A 20,925-nucleotide genomic window follows, 5' to 3' on the forward strand; every position below is an offset into this window, starting at 1 on the left:
GCAGCTTAGGGGTTTCGCATTTTGCTTTTCAATGAAAGTGAAATTCATACGGTAACGTAAGATTTACCATTTTCACCACTTTAAAGTGTGCAGTTCAGTGGCATTTAGTACCCTCACACTGATAGTTGGTGGTCGTCATTCTGTCTAGTTCCAGATCATCTTCATCACCTTTAAAAATTCCTTGTGCTGATTAAACAGTCACGCTCCTTCCCTCCTCCAGCCCTGGCACCGTGATCTGCTTTCTGTCCCTGTGGGCTCTCCTGTCCTGACTCTTTCACCTGAAGTGGCCTGCAGGGCCAGCTCCCTTCACTTCACATGGTGTTTGCGAGGTTCATCCCTGCTCTGGCACCGGTCGGCACTGGGTTCCTTTTTAAGGCTCAATAATATTTCCCTGTCTGTGCCACAGGTTGCTTACCCAGTCACCCGTTGATGGATATTTGGGTCAGTTTCACCTTTGGGCCATGGTGACTAGTGCTGCTGTAAGCATTCGAATGTTTGTTGTATTTGAGCACTGTCTTTAGTTTTGGGGGGCAGACACCTGACGGCTGGCTTGCAGGTCATATGTTAACTACTCTGTGTCTACTTTTTGGAGAGAACTTGTAGTTTTGCTTTTGGTGGTTGCTGCTCAGAGGTGACGTTGAGTCCTTAGCTCCATCCAGAGCAGTTGCAGGAGGAGGGGTGGCAGGAGAGAAAGCCAGAAAGGCAGGAGTAGCCTTATCCCCTGGGGTAGCATGGCCTTAAATATAAGACTTAATTATTGTGACATAAGATATATGGGGGACACTTTTATTGTAAAAGCTCAAAACTATAGAAGCACTTGGTGTAAGTAAGTAGTTTGCGTCCTGTGCTTACAGTCTCACCCCCAGAGCTTGTGTGTGTCCTTGCAGACCTAGACGTCATGGTGTGTTTTCACTGAGAAAATAAAACTATCTTTGTCCGGAGGGGGAAATGCCTCATGGATTACACCCATGTCAATCTCCCAGGGAGCAGAAGTGCCAGATTCCTGCTCCTCTTCCTTTTCCGTTCTTCTTTCCCCCACCTCACCCCAGTTCTGTCACGCTGTGCTTTCTCTCATTGTCACCTCTGGACCCACCCCATGCCCTGGGAAAGCGGGGTCTGTGATTGCTGAGTTGTTAGCTGTGGGTCCACAGTCTATCCAGGCCCTGGCTGATGGCTTCTGGGCTGCGATTCAGTGCCAGATGGGGGTGGCAGATCCATCTGTTCCTCAGGGTCAAGTTCAGACTTCTGGATTTTGTGGATGAGGTTGAATCCTGTTTTGACCTTCATCTCGGCCCTCATCCTCCTCCCCAGGGGAGAGAAGTATCAAGCAGGAGGATTTTCACGTGGCCTGTGTCAGGAAGGGACCCCTTTCTGGACACAGGCCCTCCTGCAGGGCAGGATCCCTTAGCCTACAGAGCTACAGAATCTGTTCCGCAGCGCTGAGCTAACCTGTGGAAGCTCATCTCCTATCTGTAGATTTGTTAAATTAGAAATCTCACTTGTAAAGTGAGATTCCCAAAAATAAAAAAATAAAGAAATAAAATTTAAAAAACAGTCTGTTTCCCACCCCACACTACAGAGGTAACTTCTGAGAATAGTTTTTTTCCAAATGTCTTTTTTCCAAAATCGATCTCATATATTTTTCTAGAAATGTTCTGTGCATACACCAACATATAAGCGATCCTGGCTCACTGATTCTGTACCTGCAAGTTTGCCCACTTGATTTAAAAAAAAAAAAAAAAAATCTTTTGCAGTGCTAGAGATTGAAACCAGGGCCTCACACCTGCCAGGCAAGAGCTGTACCACTGAGCTGCACTCCCAGCCCCTCGTTAAATTTTTTTTAAACCCCAAATCAGTGCCGGTGCTTTTGAGGTAGTTCACGGACACAGGCAGAGCAGCAAAAATTTAGAGTTGCCCTAGATATGTCTTCCCCACCAAGATGGAGCAAGGCGGAGCTCTCAAACTGTAAACCAGTGTTCTTTTCCTGTTCTACTCAGTGCCTTGTTTTCTTCAGTTTTGTACTTTTTGTCGATGGCTTGCTGTTTCAAGTGGCCCCCAAGCATTGAGCTGAGTGCTGTCTAGTGTCCTAAGCTCAAGAAGGCTTTGATGTGCCTTGGAGAGAAAATATGTGTGTGTTGGATAAGCTCCACTCAGGCATGAGCTGCCGTGTTTTTTTGCCATGAGTTCAGTGCTAATGAACCAACAGGACAGTACATTAAAAGAAATATGCTGAGTTCTGAATTACGTATTGCTCAGTTGACAAAACATTGCCATCAGATGCTCTTGGGGACCTAACCCTGTATCTTCTAGGAGTCCTGGGTCAGCATTCACTAATTCTATGCCTCAAGGTGACTTTACAGAATAGAACCATCATGAATTACAAGTCATTTGTGTAAATGTACCTAAGTGGGTTAGGAGTGAAGGTGTTCTTTTTGTTGTTGTTAACAGTACATCAGGGAGCCTCTTCACCCCCCCATCCCCCTCTCCGTAGCCCAGGCGGCAGCACTTTACCCGTCTTGTAAACACTGCTGCTGATTTAATGATTCCTCTACTGATGGACCTTTCAGTTGATGTCCTCTTCTTCTCTTGCACCCTGTATGATAGAGCTGCATTTCTCCCTGCATCTCTGCACACTCTGTGGGTAGGATGGACTCCCAGAGTGGGAGAGCTCAGCTCAGAGCCTGTGCATTCAGGACTTCGGTAGGTAGTGCCTCTATGCCTTGCAGAGGTTTTAACAGGAGAGCTAATGAGATCCCTTTGTGTAAATTGAACTGAACTCTGTGGGAAGCCTCTGCAACCACCAGGGTCTACTGGTGGCTTGCCCTGTGCTTCCAGTGGTGAGTGCATTTGCAGTCCACGTGCATGCCTTGCCCTGTCCACCATGCACAGACAAGAGCGGTTCCCAGACCAATTGCATTTAGGGCTTCTTAAGCCAGAAATCAATAGTCTCATCTCTTAGGGCAGATACCAATAAAAAAGCTATTGCCTGCCAGGTGCTTGCATGGGGCCTCTGGAGATACTAGGAGAGGCCTGTCTTTCTCCCAGGAAACCACTTCCATTCTCCTCGCTCCCCCTGTCTACCCTTCCTACCTCCCTCCAGCCCCTCTGCACCCCAAATCCTGCTTTGATTACTTGGCAATCGTCATCATTTCTACAGAGCTACTTCTTTGACAGGGAAGCAGGGGTAGGATGGGCTCTCCCCCTTGGAGATTTTGTTGGGAGATTTTGGAAACTTGAAAGCAGTCTTAATCCCTTGTGGTAGACAAGGATGAACTGTAGGGCTGCTTGCTGCCTGAGGGAGTTAAGCAAGGCTGCTCCCCGAAAAGCCAGGAATGCTCTAGATGCCTCCCGGGGTCAGATTGTAGGCAGCAGAGAGAGGCAAGGGGAACGGCTTTTCCAGGTGATCTCTTCCAGGAATATTTTGGACAAAACCTGAGATTTCTTGCCAGAATTAAACCCAAATCTGCAGGGAAACACAGCAGCCCCCATTCAGGGGATGATTGCATAGCTCCTGGCACGCTGGCACAAGAGTGGCTAGGAGTGGCCACATTTCCGCCCTGCCGTGGAGAGCATTTGTAAATGGTTAAGCATTTCAGGAAGCAGGGTGGAGCTTACATTTGAAGTGTGCACTTCATGTGGCAATTTTTTCCCTTCCTGAAAAATACTGCTCCAGCGTCAGCGGTGCATCTTCTAATCAGTGGCATTTGGTGGGGGGGGGGGCTGCACGGCGCAGAGCCCACTGGAAGGGTGGTCTGCCTAATGAGGGCCATGCCCAGCAGATCTTGGAAAGGCACGAATGTCACAGCACCGTGAGCCGAGGACATGGTGGTTTTCCATTTCCTGTTCCCATCTCTGCAGACTGGCAGGCTTAGAGCTATTTTGGGGGAGGGATTTTGTGTGAACTGCCTGTCAGACAGCTGGCTGGGCCGGAAGCTCATATTGTACTATTTGCCCCCGCAAGTCTAGCACCCAGACCTGCTTTTTGGGAACCGGGACTCTGAGCTGTGTGTGTGTGTGTGTGTGTGTGTGTGTGTGAAGGGGGGAGGGTTGTCTTGTCTTTTTGCTTTTTCAGGGGCCTTGGATTTCAAACTGCATGAGTTCATTGAACATGCAATGTTCAGAAGTCCCTGACCTCACACAGGTAAATCATTCAAAAAACATTGATTTGCCTTCTACTCTATTAGAGACACCGTCAACTCTGGGGACACAGTGGTGAATGGAAGAAATGTACACAGCCCCTGTCAATGAAGATGGTCCATTCCTCACAAATCTACCTACTATATGCTCAGCCTGTGCTAAGTATTGCTGGGACAGTGGGGCATGAAATAAATGGAGTCCCCATCCTCAAGTGACTTAAGATCTAAACACATCTCTGAAAGACACAGTCACAAGCCTGGCATTACCAGCAGGTCCCTGGGCACTTGCTGAGAACAAGCCAGTTGCCCTTCTAAGAACATGCAGGTGTCCTTGCCCTTAGGAAAACTGGCTCATGCTGTTAGTGGGAAGATTGGAAGATGACAGGGACACTGATGTCAGGTGCCCCTCTGCTCTCTGTACTTTCTGAGGTCCGGCTGCTGGGAGCCGGGCTATCAGTGAAGGGTTCTTTTTGTTGATGTTAGCCACGGTATGGTGAATGCATATCTTCCAGCACATTTTGTACCATTAGAGCCAGGATATATTATGCCCATCCTCCTGGTTTGGTTTGGTTTGTTTCTTGTTTGGGGTCCTGGAGACTGAACCCGGAGCCTTATACACACTAAGCACTGAATCTCCCTCTGAGTCGCACCCCAGCCCCAGTTCTCTGCTCACACTGAAGTCCTGAGGACAGAGCCCTGGAGCCTTCTGCATTAGACTTGTTGCTCCCTGGGAAAACCACCTGAAACAGAGCTTTTACTTGCCTTGCTTACGTCAGTTCATGTGGTGGAGAGCTCACTAGACCCTGGTCACAGCCGTCACCCTTCGCCAGCCCCCATCACCCACATAGTCACTGAGGCTGGCTGTTTCATTTGGTTTTGAAACCAGTTTCAGACCCGAAGGAAACAGGCCTGCACCCTGCTGCTGAGATTAGAGATTGTTTCCGTGTTTGGTGTGTTTGCCAGGATTTCAAGACTGTCTTCAAGGAGCATGTGCTGCCTCTCTCGTCTCCTACGTCTTAATTTTAATTACAAGTATTTCGGTGTCTAGACAGGAAAAGTCTCTTTTTTGTCACCGACATGGTGGCATTTGGCTCTTCTAGGAAACTCCAACGCCTCCTGACTTGTGGGCATTTGTAAAAGTAGGTTCATACTGAGATATTCTTGGACCAGCGCAGACCTGCATTCTGGAAACTTCTCTGGCAGTTACACTGCCAGTTCTGGCTTCTAGGTTTCTATCAGCAGTGTTTTGCCTTCTGAAGAGTTTTTAAAGGTCCCCCCACCCCCACGGTGGCACACTGATATTTATTTCTTGTAGAAAATTAGAAGATTAAAAAAAAATGAATAAAGTCATTTGTAATCTCATTACATTTTCCCCCAGTAGTTTGGGGTGGAGGATAAATCCTAGCCCCTGTGATAAAATAAAATAGCTAAGGTTTATTGAGTGTTCACATGTCAAGCAGTGTTTTATTTTGATGCACATTTACTCATTTAATCTCGAAACAATCCCATGAGATAGGCAGTATTATTTTTTGCAATTAACAGGGAGGAAACTGAGGCCTGGGAAATAGGTAACTGACCTAAAAGCACACAGCTGCGGGCAGGAGGGTGGCTGGGTGCATGGACAGGATGAGGAGCCAGGTGGTCAAGTCGGGGATGGCTTGGTGGCTTTCTGCACAGTGGCCTTAATCCTTCAGTCAGATCCCCTCTCCCCTGCCACACCAGGAAGGCTCAGGCCAGCAAATGAAGAGGCTGCTGGGAGGTCACTGGCTACAGATTGACTGACGGGATGAAAGCGCCAGCCCTCAGGACTAGGTTTCCTGTCTGGAAGCGACTGCCTTCCTAACCTCGAGAGGTTGCCTCTCCTCTTCCTTTGCTTGCTCCCAGTGGGAATTGGAACCCGGGACCCTGGTGTCCACACTTTTGACCCCACAGCCAGGAGAATTCAGTCTTCTCTTCCTGCAGCCGAAAGCCCCATCGGACCTGTCCCGACGCAGTCTCTGGGGAGTTAGGAAGGAGCATTCTGCCCAGCAGTGACCCAAGAACTTCATGCACCTGACCCTCAGGGCTCCCTTCTTTCATGCATGATGCCAGCCGTGCATGTGAAAGTGGCCCCCGTGCCCCAGGCCCTGATTTCAGGCAGCCAGTGAAATTATTTGGGTCACTTACAAAAGTGGAGCACAGGAATCAGGGGTTGGCCGAAGCCACTGTGTGAAGTCATTGTGCCAGTTTCTCCATCCTAAGACAAGGAAGTCCTCAAAAGCAGGACGGGAAGCCTGCGTGTGACCCAGCTGGCTGAATGCCACCTCTTGAGCGGGAGCCATTTCCACAATTTGCTCCCTGAAGAAAACAGCCACCCACAACCTCACCTCTAGTCTCTGTTTCCAGCATTGGACCCGAGAATCGATCTGGCCTGTCAGAGCTGAGCTGGCTTTCACGCCCCTGTTCACCCGCGCATCCGCTCATCCATTCATTATTTATCCAGGCCTGCTCCATGCCAGAGACGAAACCCAGCCGTGAACAGAATAGCTTTGCTCCTAAGAAAGGAAGGAGAGAGGAAGGGAGTTTTTTCTTTGTATCCTTAGGCAGGAAGTCAGCTCAGCCAGGTGGGCTTCCACCGTCACACCAGGACAGGCCTCTGAGGTCCTGGTTAGACTGGTATTGGGGATTTGTTTCTCCAGGACATTTCCTAAGCTTGGAATCCCCCAGAAGGGCCAGGGATCTTTGAGGCAGTTGGAGCAGGTCCTTAGTGCTACCCACTCCCCAGCCCCCAGTGGGTCCAAAGGTCCCTCCCTCCCTGGCAGTCACCGATCACCACAGCACTGTCTTACAGAGCAAGGGTTTTCTTTGTCCCTGACTTTCTTCCCTTTATCAAATTCCACCCGGAAACCTGCGACTGTGATTACAGGGTTGGTCCGGAATTAAGCACCGCTTGGAAAGGGCACCGTTTTTAAGCACTGAGCTGTCATGTCAACCTCACCATAGTCTGTCTGCTTCTGTTATCCCCATGTCACAGATGAGGAAGCACAGGCCCAAGAAGTGGAGACATGCCCCAGACCATCTGGCCGGTTAGTGACTGAGCCTCCCTAGAGTGGCTCTGTGCCCGTCTTCTGCATTGCAGAATTAAAACTGCCTCTGCAGAGGATGTGGTCCTCCGTGGTGTCTCAGCCGTCTTCTGACTTGGCTTCTCCACCAAATGACGCTGGTCTGTCTCCTCTGGTTCCTAGAAAGACGCTTGCCTGCTGATGTCTGAGCAGAGCCTCCTTTGGGGAAGAGGAGGGAGTATCCTTTTTGTCTCCAGTAACTACAAAAAGCCAAAGAAAAAAATTTTTAAGGTGTGTGGGGAGAGGCACCTACATCCTGTTAATCATGTGGATCTATAGTAGAAAGGCTCTGGAATTAAATTGCCAATTAGCATAAGCAGAGCACTCTCAGAAAACAAGGTAGTTAGATGGGGAGTGGCTGCAGCTGGCTTGACACCCACATCCATGGGAATTCCTGCACCCAGAGAGAGAGGTTCCTGGGGACTGTGGGATTGCCTTGAAAGTCTATGAGGTTTCATGTTTGCGGCATAGAAAGCTCTGGACTTAGGAACCACTTATTCATTGATTTTAAAAATCAGGTCTGGGGACATAGCTCAGTGGTAGAACACTTTGCCTAGCATGCATGGCCATGGGTTCAATCCCCGGTACCAGGAAAAACAAACAGGAAAAACAAACAAAAAAACCATGTGCATGGTGGTCCACACCTGTAATCTCAGCAACTCAGGAGGCTAAAGCAGGAGGATTGCAAGTTTGAGGCCAGCCTGGGCAATTTAGCAAGACCCTGTCTCAAGATAAAGGAAAAAAATAAAATTAAAAAGGGACTGGGGATGTCACTTAGCACCCCTGAGTTCAATCCCCAGTTTAAAAATACACACACACACACACACACACACACACACCTCATACTAAATTCTGTGCTATAGTATTCTATGACAGGTAAGCATCCTCCCATCAGGGAGCCAACAGCCAGACTTTTAATTCTCCTTTGTTTTTTAGGATCTAGGTGATTGTGCAGCTCACCTAACCTTTCTGGGCTTCCTTTCCCACATGAGGAACAGCCCCAACCACCCAATGTTGTTACGAGAATCAGTTGAGATAGTACCTGCTAAGGGCAGGACCAGCTCAGCCCGCGAGGCCCCACCTCACCCCTGCTGTAAAGGGAGGGTGGCTCGGGCTGCCCTGGGTGTTTTGGTACCTAACCTGTGTCTGGCCTGAATGCTGCAGAGAGCCAAATGTAGATGTTCCTGCTTTCCCTGAGTTCACATCCTGGTGTGTGGATTCTCTGCATCTTGTTAACCAGCTGAGTGGCCTGGGTAAAGTCCCACCCATGGCAAGGTGGGGGGCATCTGGAAAAGACCCCAGAGCCAACACTCCCCTCAGCCTCTGAACCTTGTAACCATCAGCAGGAGGGTTGAAGTTCAAGGTCACAGACCTGGGAAAGGAGGCTGGGGCAACTGTAGTGTCCACACTGTCCAGCCTGGTCAGTGGGATTGTGTTGAAGGTGGGGGAACCTTTTGTTGAACATATTTCCACCCACCCCATTTTCAGAACCTATAAGAAAATGCCTTGTGGCACTGGTTATCACGCTATACATTTTCAATTTATTTATACCCAACAAATAGGACTTTAGAAATCAGGCGTGGTGGTGCATGCCTGTAATCCCAGCAACTCAGGAGGCTAAAGCAAGAGGATCACAAGTTTGAGGCCAGCCTCGGCAACTTAGCAAGGCCCCAAGCAATCTAGCCAGACCCTGTCTCAAAATTAAAAAGGACTGAGGCCGGGCATGGTAGTGTGCGCCTGTAATCCCAGTGGCTCAGGACACGGAGGCAGAGGTTTGTGAGTTCAAAGCCAGCCTCAGTAATTTAGCAAGGCACTAAGCAACTCAGTGAGACCCTGTCTCTAATACAAATTGGGCTGGGGATGTGGCTCAGTGGTCGAGTGCTCCTGAGTTTAATCCCTTGCACTCCCCCCACCCCAAAAAAGGACTAGGGATGTGGCTCAGTGGTTATGAACCCCTGGGTTCAATCCCTTGTACCAAAACAACAAAAAGCAAAAAAGCAGTACTTCAGAAGATGTTAGGTCCAAGGCATAGAGAATAAATACCACATTCAGTGAATAAGACAGCAGCTACTGCTGCCATAGGAAGAGAACTTCCTGGGTGGCAGGGAGCCCATTGCCCCACATACTCCCTGAGATAGCTCCTTGAGCCTCCCCACCACCCTATGAGGCACAGGGTTCCAAGTGATTGCCCAAACTCACAGATGGTAACCAGCCCCTAAGCCTCCACTTGAGGCCCTTAGAGAGGGCCTCCTCCAGAATCCTGGATCTCTCTGGTCACTGACTCCATGGTTCTGCCGGTCCTGGTCCATCTTTCTCCTCTGAGGAAGAAGGATGAATAAAAAAGAATTAGCATCAGAAAGGTCCACCTTGAGCCTAGCCCTGCTTGGGCCTCCACTTCTAGAACCTTGGCCTCTCTGTCCCCAGGAGGTTTTGTGACACTGAGAAAAAGCCCTTTCTACCAGATCTGTCTGATTCCTCTTGGGTCCCAACCACCTCCACTGCCTGTCACTTCCCACTCGTGCCTGGGAAGGCGCCAAGTTCTACCTGAAGGTTAGGCAAAGTCAGGATGCCATTGGGGCAGCCCGCTGTCTGGCCAGGTTCATCATCAGCAACACCAGCATATGCATGGTAGGGCGGGGGGCTGCTGCAGGGTCCCAGGGTAGCCATGAGGTCTCAGTTCCTGCTCAAATTTTGGTCCTTTCTCAGATGAAAATGGGAGAGACGTGTCTAAAAGGAGAGTGGCAGTTCTTGGGGAGCCGTAGCTTTGCCTTTTTTTTTTTTTTTCAAGTATTGCATTTCTTTAGGGAAGGAAGTAGCCAGCTTTTGCTTTAAAACTGGTTCTCTTTAGCAGGAAACTCTGGCCTCTTGTCAGAGCCTGTGTTTAGCGGCTGAGCGGGCAGCAGGTAACGCTGCGTGAGTTGTAAATGGGCACCTTGCCAGGCAGGAAGGACTGCTGGGGAGATTAACGGGGCACAGTGCAGGAAGCAGCCTGTCTACTTGAGGGAGGCCAGTGCCCAGCCCCGGACAGCAGGAACGGGGGAACCACTGAATTTTCAGTCTCATTTCATGGGGTTTGCCTTTTTTGTTTAAGAATTTTTTTTAAAAAGGCATTGTAAATGATGATGATTGCTGGAAGCTAGTCATTGCGTTCATGGGGGTTCATTACAACATTTTCTCTTTCTTTTCTTTTCTTTTTTTTAGTTGGTATATTTAAAATTTTCCAAAACAGGTTTTTGTTATTTTTTCCCCCTAGCAATTAAAAATGTTGTTGCTCTTGACCCTAATTCAGAAAAGTCAGGAATCCTGTTGGGTCTGCCCTGCAAGAAAAGGACAAACCAGTGTTCAGGGAGGTCACCTTCATAGAGACAGAAAGGAGCAGCGGTGGCCAGGGGCTGCAGGGAGAGGGAACAGGGGTGTGTTCCATGGGTACGAAGTTTCAGGTTTGCAAGACCATAAGAATTCTGGAGATGGCTGGTCCTGGCGGTGCTGGTGGCACATCATTGTCAATGTACTTAATGTCACTAAACTGTACATTTAAAAATGGTAAATTTTATGTTACGTGGTTTTTACCACAATTTTTAAAAAAGATACTGTAAAAAGTTGGCCACGGTGGTGCACACCTGTAATCCCAGCAGCTAGGGAGGCTGAGGCAGGAGGATCACAAGTTCAAAGCAGCCCCAGCAAAAGCAAGGCACTAAGGAACTCCGTGAGACCCTGTCTCTAAATAAAATACAAAATAGGGCTGGGGGTGTGGCTCAGTGGTCAGTGCCCCTGAGTTCAATCCCTGATACCAAAAAAAGAAAACAACCTGTAAAAAGAAAAGCCAATTTGCATCCTTTCCTACTGAAGTTGATCAACAGGGAATTGCCACCATATCCTCATCTGTGGTCACAGATGCTCACCTGCAATCCCAGACACTTGGGAGACTGAGACAGAAAGATCACAAGTTCAAGGCCAACCTGGGCAACTTATCAAGACTCTCAGCAATTTATCAAGATCCTGTCTCAAAAAACAAAAAGGACTAGGGATATAGCTCAATGATTATTGTTTTAAAAAATAGGTTTATACCACTTGGGTGGACATCCAATCATCAGTCCACGAGCCGTGACCTGCCATAAACTGCCGCAGGTTTCTGTGGAAGCAGCCTCAGGGAATGGTGTCACCAGCCAGCCAGGTGTGCAGAAGGCACGTGTGAGACATTGCTTAGGCACTTCACCAGTAGCACCAAGGATGCACAGGCGTGTGCCCAGCCTCAGAGAGCTTCAGTGTCTCTGTGGGTGTAGGGTCACTTACAATCTTGCAAGTATATCAAGAGGGCTCCAGAAATCAGGTTTGCAGTAATATGAACATCAAAAAGAAAAGTACAGACGGAAGGATAGGGTTTGTGACACATCTGTTTCAACCCCTGATGTAATAATTTATCCAAGAAAGGATCGCCGGTGATTGCCAAGTCACCGAGACAAAGGATGTGGGAACAGGATATTCACAGTCTCAAGGTGTCACCTCACAGGTTCCTGGTTAATTTCACAGGGAAGGTGGTACCTTCAGAAGGGAGAGGTCTGGTGTTACCACCGTAACCAAGCTTTCAAACCTCGCTTTGCTGGGACAGATTGGCGATGTCTGTGACTCCTGATGTGACAGTAAGACAGATTGAACATCACTTCTGTGGTTTTCTTGCCCACATTGGCCTGTACCGCATCATGAGGAAACCCATCTGGCAAATCCAGAATAGCCTGGGTTCTTCCAAAGTCGATGAGACCAAAAAATGAGACTGAAAAGATATAAAGACTCCATGTGTGAACCTAGTTTGGATCCTAGATCCTAAAAACAGGTTGTAAAAGGCGTTTTCAGTACCTTGGAAAAAAAGAAAGATGAACTGAACTGAATATCAGAAGATGTTGTAATTAATGTTGTTTTCTTGGAATTGCCGATAGTATTATGATTCGTAGGAAAATGTCCTCAGGAACAGATGCTGACATGTTCGGGGTGCCGTATCATGTCTGCATGTTCACCAGCAATGGTCCAGAGGAAGCAATATTTATGTACAGCATACACACAGAAACTCAGAACCAGTGTGGCTGAGTGTCCACAGTTGGGGAATCTGGGTGAAGGGTCATAAGCACTCATTCTAATCTTCCATCATTTCTACGGACGTGAAGATTTTCAAAATGAAAAGTGCATTGAGGAAATCAGAGAGAGCCAGTGGCCGTTTTCTAACTGAGAGAGACTCATACTTCTGTCCCCATTCTCTCCCCGGGGACCGGCCTGAAGATTTGCAGGCATCTGTCGTCTGTGCAGTCTGTCGATAAGGAGGAAGCAGCTGAGGGACTGTGTTGGTGGTGGGAGCACTGGGGACAAAGGCTCGTGGTCCTGGGAGGAGGGGAGGAAAGTCTGCAGGCCACGTGCAACGTTAAGGAACTCGTAAAAATCTTTTCTGGCTGCGAAATGTTTTGGGCTGGGAAATAGTCACTAAGCTGGGGTCAGCCAGGGCAGAGGAAGAGCAGGGACTCCAAAGTGGCTTCTGGGTGTAGAAGCTGGGTTCTCCCACCCTGGGAAGCCTAGAGGAGCCTATCTGGAGGGTTCCGCTGCAGGGCCAGTATAAAGCACAGGCCTCTTCTGGGTGCTGGGTGCTTGCAAAGTACTCTCCATTCCACGTGACCATTTCCTCTTCACATGGGGTGTGTTCCTACGTTACAAACAAATAAAACTGCCCGCAGAATTTAGAGCTGTTAGGTCCAGAGCAAACTCATTGAGGATTCAGACCCAGCTCTGCCTGGCTCTGGCTTGCAGGGGTGGGGTGGGGAGCAGGGAGGCCTCCCCAGCAGGGGGGAGGACCTGGTAAAATGAGATTCCTCAGTAAGCCATGGCCCTTCCATTGGAGGGTAATCCTCTTGGGCCTGATAGCAGAGTTCTGAAAGGTTTGAAAAGCAGGGAGGAGGGGGAAACTAATCTGATTGAGCACATCTGCCACGTGGGTGGGTCGCCATAGATTGCTGGCTGACAGCAATACCCTGCAAGGGTCTTAATGCCACCCCCAGCACAATACGCCTCACTGTGAAGAAAAAAAGAGATCGTGGGGCTGGGGGCATAGCTCAGTGGTAGAGCACTTGCCTAACATATGTGCATACAACTGAAGTTGCCTCAGCTGTTCAGCACAAGGTTCAGGAACACCTGGGTAATTTAGAAAAAAAAAATTCTTCCTTTTTAAATTGCACAATGAATGGTTGTGGAGAGAAAAACAGACTGTAAGATCATCAGAGAGAAACTCAAATCACCCAAAATTCCACTATCCAGAAATGAGTGACCATTCATTCATTGAATAAACTGGGCACCTGTTTGGGCACCAGGCACTGCTGGAAATTGGAGGCAGAGCAACAAATGGGCCAAACCCATGAAGGTGGGAACCAGAGGTCTTAGAAGCCGGGACCGGCCGTTCATGTTAATACCAATAACAGGTAATCTGGACGTGAGAAGTGCTAAGTGATGTTTAGGGCCTCTGCCCTGATTCCTAGGGGATCCTAGATGAGGTAGGTGAGGGGTCAGTTCCACTTGGCTGTGTCCTGCCCCTGGGGTGGGAGTGTTGGGCGTGAGACTTAGAAGCCACTAGTGACCGGATCCCAGTGGTGCACCCGGGTAGCTTGCGGTTCCCCACCCCACTGCCCAGAAGTGCAAGACCAGAGAAGGTGTGTGATGGGGGCAGCGCCCTTCCGCTGACTGTGGAAGGAGCTGGAGGGGCTGTGGAAGGAGGGGGGACATGGGCTGTCAGTCTCTGCCCTTCCCTCTTTGGGACTTGTCACTTGCTCATCTCCTAACCGTGTCAGACCAGAGCTTCCTGTGTCGACATTCTCACTGAGTCGCTGTTGCTGGGCACACTGAGAACACAGAGCCTGGCTGCCCGGAGGCCTGTTTCATTTCGCAGTGATGGTCTTTGAGAGTTCAGGAATGGGTTGTTTCTCTTGTAGAGCAGCCTGTAGTTGGCACTGCCTTATCTCTTGAAAAGTTCCAGAGGCTGCTGGGAACTGGGTCAGAGGCCCTTGCAGTTGTGAGCAGGTGCACAGAGGCTTTGTTTGCCGTTCCCTTTGAGGTCCACCGGGCCGCCCACCACCTTTCTGACATTGCCTTAGCTGCTTTGCACCCCACAAGGCTGAGCTTGGAGACCACAGGCGGCCAGACTGTGGGCAGGCCTTTGAGGGACCTGGCACTGATGTGGGAGTGGGAGCTTCCAAGAGGCAATGACTTGGCAGGTGATGGGCAGATCAGGGTTGGCCCAGTGGCGGGAATGGGGAAGGGTATTCCAGGGAGGGGAGCTGTCATGCGCTCCCCCTACACACAAACACAACCCCTGGACCTTGGCCCTTGCTGCATGAGGAGCCCCTCTGGCTCCTGGGAGCTGTCCACAACTGATAACAATCAGGAATGGATAGGTCAATGCTTCTGTTCCCCAAAACAAGGGTGGAGTAACCCAGGGACAGTATTTCAGACAGTTTCAAAGAAATCTTCAAGGGTTAAGCTCCAGCTGCCCACAGTGGTGCTTGCTAATATGCCCTCTGAGGCTTTTTCCCACTTCCTGCTTTCTCTTCCAACCTATCAGTCTTTCCTGGTCTCACCTTCCGAGCCAGCTGTTTCCAAGGCAACCCAAGCTCATACCCACATAGAGGATGCAGAGGATCCATTGAAGGGCTTTTCCACATTGGGAGGGAACAAGATCAGATTTGCAAGGTCATTCTCACTGTGTCTTGGAGGTTGGATAAGTGAAGGCCATTCAGGGTGTTGGGGAGCACCTATCCCCCAGAGCTTGACCTGACCGATGTTGCTGGCTGCTCTCTTAGCCTCTCTTGTGTCCCAGACACCAGTCTGAGCATTCGGTGTGTGTTTTCTCATTGAATGTACAAAAGCCTTATGAAGTGTAGGTTCCACTTTATAGATGAAGAAGCGGAAACCGAACATGGTGTTGCACACCTGTAATCCCAGCTACTTGGGAGGCTGAGGCAGAAAGATCACAAGTTCAAGGCCAGCCTCTGCAACTTAGTGAGACCTTGTCTCGAAATAAAAATTGTTTTTTTATAAATGACTAGCAGTGTAGCTCAGTGGCAGAACACTTGCCTAGCATATGCAAGGACCTGGGTTCAATCCCCAGAATTTAAAAAAAAAAAAAAAAAAAGGAAGCTGAGCCCCAGAGAAGCTGAGACCCCTTACCCATGATCACAGCCGGAAGCAGAGGCTTGAGGAGTCAAGTCCAGGTTTGGCAGACCTGGAATGTGTGCTTTTAAAATCCATCAGAAGTCCAGCCTCTCTGCTTTCTTTCCTCCCTGCCCACACGGTCCAGGTGCTGTAAGATGGCCTTTCGCTTCCTGTGTGTCAGTAACGTCTGCTTCTGCTTCCCTGTAGGTAAGTTTGAGGACAGGGAAGACCACGTACCCAAGTTGGAGCAGATAAACAGCACAAGGATCCTGAGCAGCCAGAACTTCTCCCTCACCAAGAAGGAGCTGCTGAGCACAGAGCTGCTGCTCCTCGAGGCCTTCAGCTGGAACCTGTGCCTGCCCACGCCCGCCCACTTCCTGGACTACTACCTCTTGGCCTCTGTCAGCCAAAAGGACCACCACTGCCACACCTGGCCCACCACCTGCCCCCGCAAGACCAAAGAGTGCCTCAAGGAATACGCCCATTACTTCCTAGAGGTCACCCTGCAAGGTGAGGGCAGCAGAGGTGGCTGGGGTCCCCACCACACACACACAGGGCTTGGATCAAAAGGCGCTGAAGGGCATGGTCCATCTAGGTATGCATGTAGAAGAAACAGCAGAGGCTTCTGGAGAGGCTTCTGGTCCCCAGCAAACTACAGCTCGACCCATAATCCACTTATGGTAACCTGAACATTGCAGATGATTCAAATAGCACAGAGTCACAGCTCAGTCATCCCCAAAGAGCTTCACCGCACAGTAGGATATGAGACGGGAATTGTGTTTACAACTGCTTTAGCAATAAAGGTTACCAGTTTGGGGACCCCTACTTGAAAACCCCTCTCTTCCCAGTGTCTTACAATGTAGGTGTGAGGTGACATACCAATCAGAAATAATGCAGATAAAACCACTTGATCACCTACCACACACTCGATCACCTGCCACAAACCAGAAAGATCATGAATGGCAGTATCTGTGGTCCTGATATCAAGCATGAATTGAGTGCTTACTATGTGCAGATTTGTTGGTCCAGAGCTATGCACACATTATCTCATTTGAACTTTACAGTGACCTCACACAAGCATCATTTTAGAAGTGAGGAAACTGATATTTAAAAAGTGACCTAACTTGGGGCCAGAGTTGTGCTCAGTGGTAGCGCACTTGCCTAGCATGTGTGAGGCACTGGATTTGATTCCAGCACTGCATATAAATAAATGAATGAAATAAAGGTCCATCGATATCTACAAAAATATTTTTTTTAAAAAATGGCCTAACTTACCCAAAATCATTACTAAGATTTGAACCTGGGAGCCTGACTCCACAACTGTGCTTCTAACTAAAATACCACCCTAAATGACTGATACCCTAAAAGGTGAAAGTTCAAGTAATTGACAGTCAAGAGCAATTTAAGACAACATAGGAAGGAACTGAAAACCAATACCATTCATGAAAACTGCAGGAATTTCAGCTGTTGGCCTTTGTATAAAAATAGACTCAGCTTTACTATGTTGCTGGCTATCTTAGTAGGACATGAGATTTCTCAGTAAACCTAGGGAAGGTGCCCATTGTAGTTATAAATATCAAATTCCTGTAGCTTTATTCCTGTAGTTTATTCATTCAGCACGTTTTCGATGAGCACCTACTGTGGATCAAGCATTGTTGCTATTACTAAGCAACCTTCAGTCATGCCCTAAAACAAAGTCCTTTGAAATGGTGTGTCATTCACCCGTGACAACTGAAACAGGACAGATGTTTTACAGTTCTGTTTGTAGCCCATCTGCCAGCCCCATGTGGCCCCATAGGACCCATGGACAATAATTTGAAAAATCATTTGTCTAAGCTAATCCCCCAAACTGAGAGCAAAGGTGTCTTTGGGGAAAAAATATTTAATAATGGAACTTCATATTTTTCAAGTTTTTATCCTATTTATAGAGCATCAGTGAATAGCCTTTGAACTCATTCATTTGTCTGCCAGTTCTCAGAACAGGCACAGGACTCCCAGGGGAAGCTTTTTGGTGCTGACTCCCTCTGGGATTCTCTTTCAGATCATATATTCTACAAATTCCAGCCTTCTGTGGTCGCTGCAGCCTGTGTTGGGGCCTCCAGGATCTGCCTGCAGCTTTCTCCCTACTGGACCAGAGACCTACAGAGGATCTCAAACTATTCCCTGGAACATCTTAGCACATGTATTGAAATCCTGCTGGTGTAGGTTCCTCTCCTGATCTCTATGTTTCTTAAAAAAAAACTGAGGTTCCACTTGCCCTTGAAGCCCACCTCAGGGCATGGGGGATTTCCTGAGTCTAGGGCCTCACCTACTGTGTCTCCTGATAGAAGTGGGGTTAGGGAATTGGCCCCTTCTATTTGGGGGTAGCTTTGGGTTTGCATTTTTAAGATCAGGGAGCAAAGGAGAAGAGAGGCTGGGTGCCCCTCCTCCTACACACCTGGGCTGCTGGGCACAGTGGTGCACGCCTGTAATCCCAGTGACTCTGGGGCCTGAGGCAGGAGGATCACAATTCCAAAGCCAGTCTCAGCAACTTATCAAGACCCTGTCTCAAAATTTAAAAAAATAAATAAATAAAAAGGACTGGGGATGTGGCTTAACCATCTGGGTTAAACACCTCTGGGTTCAATCCCCAGTATCAAAATTAAAATTAACGTCTGGGCTCTTTGATCTAAGGCCCAGTGTAATCTTATGGATAATCACACTGAGGGGCTCTTACAAGCTACTTTTCTCAGAAATGGCTGTGAAACTGACCTGTCCAGCTAAACCCCAAGTGGCTTTACCTAAGAAGCTACAGCGTCTTTACAAGGGCTCCCTGGGAATCTTGGGGAAGAAATGTTTGGTGTACCAAAGAACATGCTTAATGGCATCTTGGATCCTGCATTGTGAAATGGATATTGAGTCCAAAGAGGTCCATGGGGACCTCAGGGAGGAGGGCAGACAGGATAGATCCTGTGTGGCCACCCCCAGTGCATTCCCTCTTACACCCAACAGGTGGCGGTACATCTTGGATGTGGACCTGCATGGTGACAGCATGCTTGGCTGGTGGCTACCCGCTCTCTAAATTGTCAGTCCTGCTCCCTAAGCTTTGTCTTAAATTGTGTGTTTTTTAAAAGGTCCCCGAAGTCAGAGAACACAGCCTGATCAGAGTGCTGATGGCTGTCCTCGATTTAGCCACCAGCCCAGCCACACTCTATCGCTGCACTATGTTCCCAGCTCTTTTTATAATTTATTTATTTACTTATTTTTTTAGTACCAGGGATCGAACCTAGGGGTGCTTAACCACTGAACCACATCCCCAGCCTGTTTTATTTTTTTTTATTTTGAGGCAAGCTGAGTTCACTAAGTTGTTTTGGGCCTCGATAAATTGTGGAGGCTGGCTTTGAACTGGCAGTCCTCCCGCCTCAACCTACCCAGCAGATGGGATTACAGGTATGCACCACTGCAGCCGGCTTTATTTCTTATTCTGAGACAGAGTTTCACTAAGTTGCCCTGGCTGGCCTCAAACTTTCCATCTCCTGCCTCAGCCTCCCAAGTTGCTGCGATGGCAGGTGTGCGCCCCAATTCAGCCTGGCCTCACTCTTCACTGATGACTGCTACTTTGGGATATCCCCTTATTGGATTAGTCATAGCTTCCATTTGCTCCTTTCTTACTTAAGCCTCTAATTGTTTTGTTTTCCAAAAAAGTTTTATGGGAAGCTTTTTTTCCGAGATGGGAAAAATCCCTATTGCATCATCCCTCTTTTCAGAGGGAGACACTTAGACCCCAGTGGGCAATTTACTTGGTGCTTAAAAGCTAAGGAGTAGCCCAGCTGGGGATAGAGTGAGCTCAGAAAGGCCTAGAAGGTAGAACTTGCGCTGTGTGCTCATTCAGCACCCAAAGCACTCGGCTGTGCTAGGAGCTGGAAATGCAGAGGTGAGAAAAGCAGATGGGACCTGAGTTGTCCTCCAGGGTGGGGCAGGGCAGGGGCCACAGGGACTGCTCAGCCTAGTTTTGAGGGGTCAGGCTTTGTGGGAAAAGCTGCTCCAAGCTGAAATCTGAGGCCTGAGTCTAGTTGGGGAATAGCCAAGGGCACATGCAGACCCCTCCAGCACAGTGTGGTTGGGACCTGCAGTATCAGAGCCCATGCACCTCTCTGGGTCCCAGATACAAAGGAAGGTAGAGGTACATCCAGCTGTCTCGTTCTCTTTGACCTTCAAATCTCACTGGACTCTCTTTTTTCAGAGTGTATGACAATGTCCTCAAGGATGCCGTCACGGTCAAGAGCCAAGCCTTGGCCATGGTGCCCGGCACACCCCCAGCCCCCACCCAAGTGCTGTTCCAGCCGCCTGCCTACCCTGCCCTCAGCCAGGCAACAACGACCCTGGCCCAGCTCCAGGCCCCTGTGCAGGACCTGTGCTTGGCCTACAGGGACTCACTGCAGGCCCACCGCTCAGGGAGCCTGCTCCCGGCAGGCACTGGCTCCTCCCTCCACACTCCTTACCCCACCCTCCAGCCCCTGGACATGTGTCCCATGCCTGTCCCCGCATCCCTTAGCATGCAGATGACCATTGCAGCCGAGCCCAGGCACTGCCTTGCTACCACCTACGGAAGCAGCTACTTCAGCGGGAGCCACTTGTTCCCTGCAGGCTGTTTTGACAGATAGGCCAACTTTGGGCCACATGGGCGAGCCTCAAAGAGCCAGGCAGAGGAAGAGAACACCCCAGAGGATAGCTGAGCCAGGTGAGGTGCCTGGAGGCCCTGCCCGAGAGCCCAGTGCCCTTGGACATAAAAAGGGCTTGTTTTTTTTTTTTTTTCCTTTAAATAAAACTGACCCAAGCAAAGCATTCAATGATATACCTCACCACCGAGAGCATTCCTCTGAAAATCCTCTCCTATGTGTGCCTGGGGTATAAAGAAGGCTCAGTGGCTGTTCCCCCAAGCAGGGGTCCAGTGAATCAAGAAAGACTTGGGAAGAGGCCACAATACTAGACCACAAGCACCTCCATTTCGGGCCTCAGAGACCTCTTCACTCTTAGCCGATTAGCCGATGGCAGCCACGTCACTGACAAAGAAGGGGCGGCCTGGCGCCTTCTCAGGACCCTGAAGCCAGCCGTGGTGGGTGCTCCCCTCCTTTGGCTCCACCGAGAGGCCTGTGCATGTGGGCTGAGTGCCTCCTTGCAAGACCCAGCGAGTGGCTGTCTCGCCTTTTGTTTTTGAACATGAAACTTTTTCCGGCCTTTTAGATACTTCACATGCTGCTGCTTCCCCAAGTGATCTAGCTTTCTGTTCCGCAAGATGTCGTGTTTACATACTACATCAGGGATTTTGTGATACTTGAAAAAAAAAAAATTCCTTAAGAGAAAAGAAACAAGTTTAATTGCCACACTCTGGCCTGTCCCCCGCGAGACTGTCAGTTTTAACCCATCTTGGGATGGGCCCGCAGTAGCACCAGAGCTCCCTTTTCAGAAGCACGTGATGGGCGAGAACCACCTCGAAGGCTCTCCGTCCCAGAAGATTCCGTGTCTTG

General features: G+C 49.1%; 1 protein-coding gene across 1 annotated transcript in view; it reads left to right on the forward strand.

Annotated features, from left to right (window-relative positions):
- Ccnjl (cyclin J like) overlaps nucleotides 1-20,392 on the forward strand; it is a 50,936-nt gene extending 30,544 nt beyond the window's left edge. Inside the window, exons 4-6 of the mRNA XM_076855709.2 lie at nucleotides 15,626-15,928; nucleotides 17,460-17,619; nucleotides 19,641-20,392. Of these exons, the coding sequence (XP_076711824.2) occupies nucleotides 15,626-15,928; nucleotides 17,460-17,619; nucleotides 19,641-20,061 (884 nt within the window). The 3' untranslated portion in view covers nucleotides 20,062-20,392. The remainder of the gene's footprint in view (nucleotides 1-15,625; nucleotides 15,929-17,459; nucleotides 17,620-19,640) is intronic.
- The last annotated feature ends 533 nt before the right edge of the window (nucleotides 20,393-20,925 follow it).

This window comes from Callospermophilus lateralis, chromosome 5 (assembly GCF_048772815.1).
Source record: "Callospermophilus lateralis isolate mCalLat2 chromosome 5, mCalLat2.hap1, whole genome shotgun sequence".
Classification (NCBI taxonomy): Eukaryota; Metazoa; Chordata; class Mammalia; order Rodentia; family Sciuridae; genus Callospermophilus; species Callospermophilus lateralis.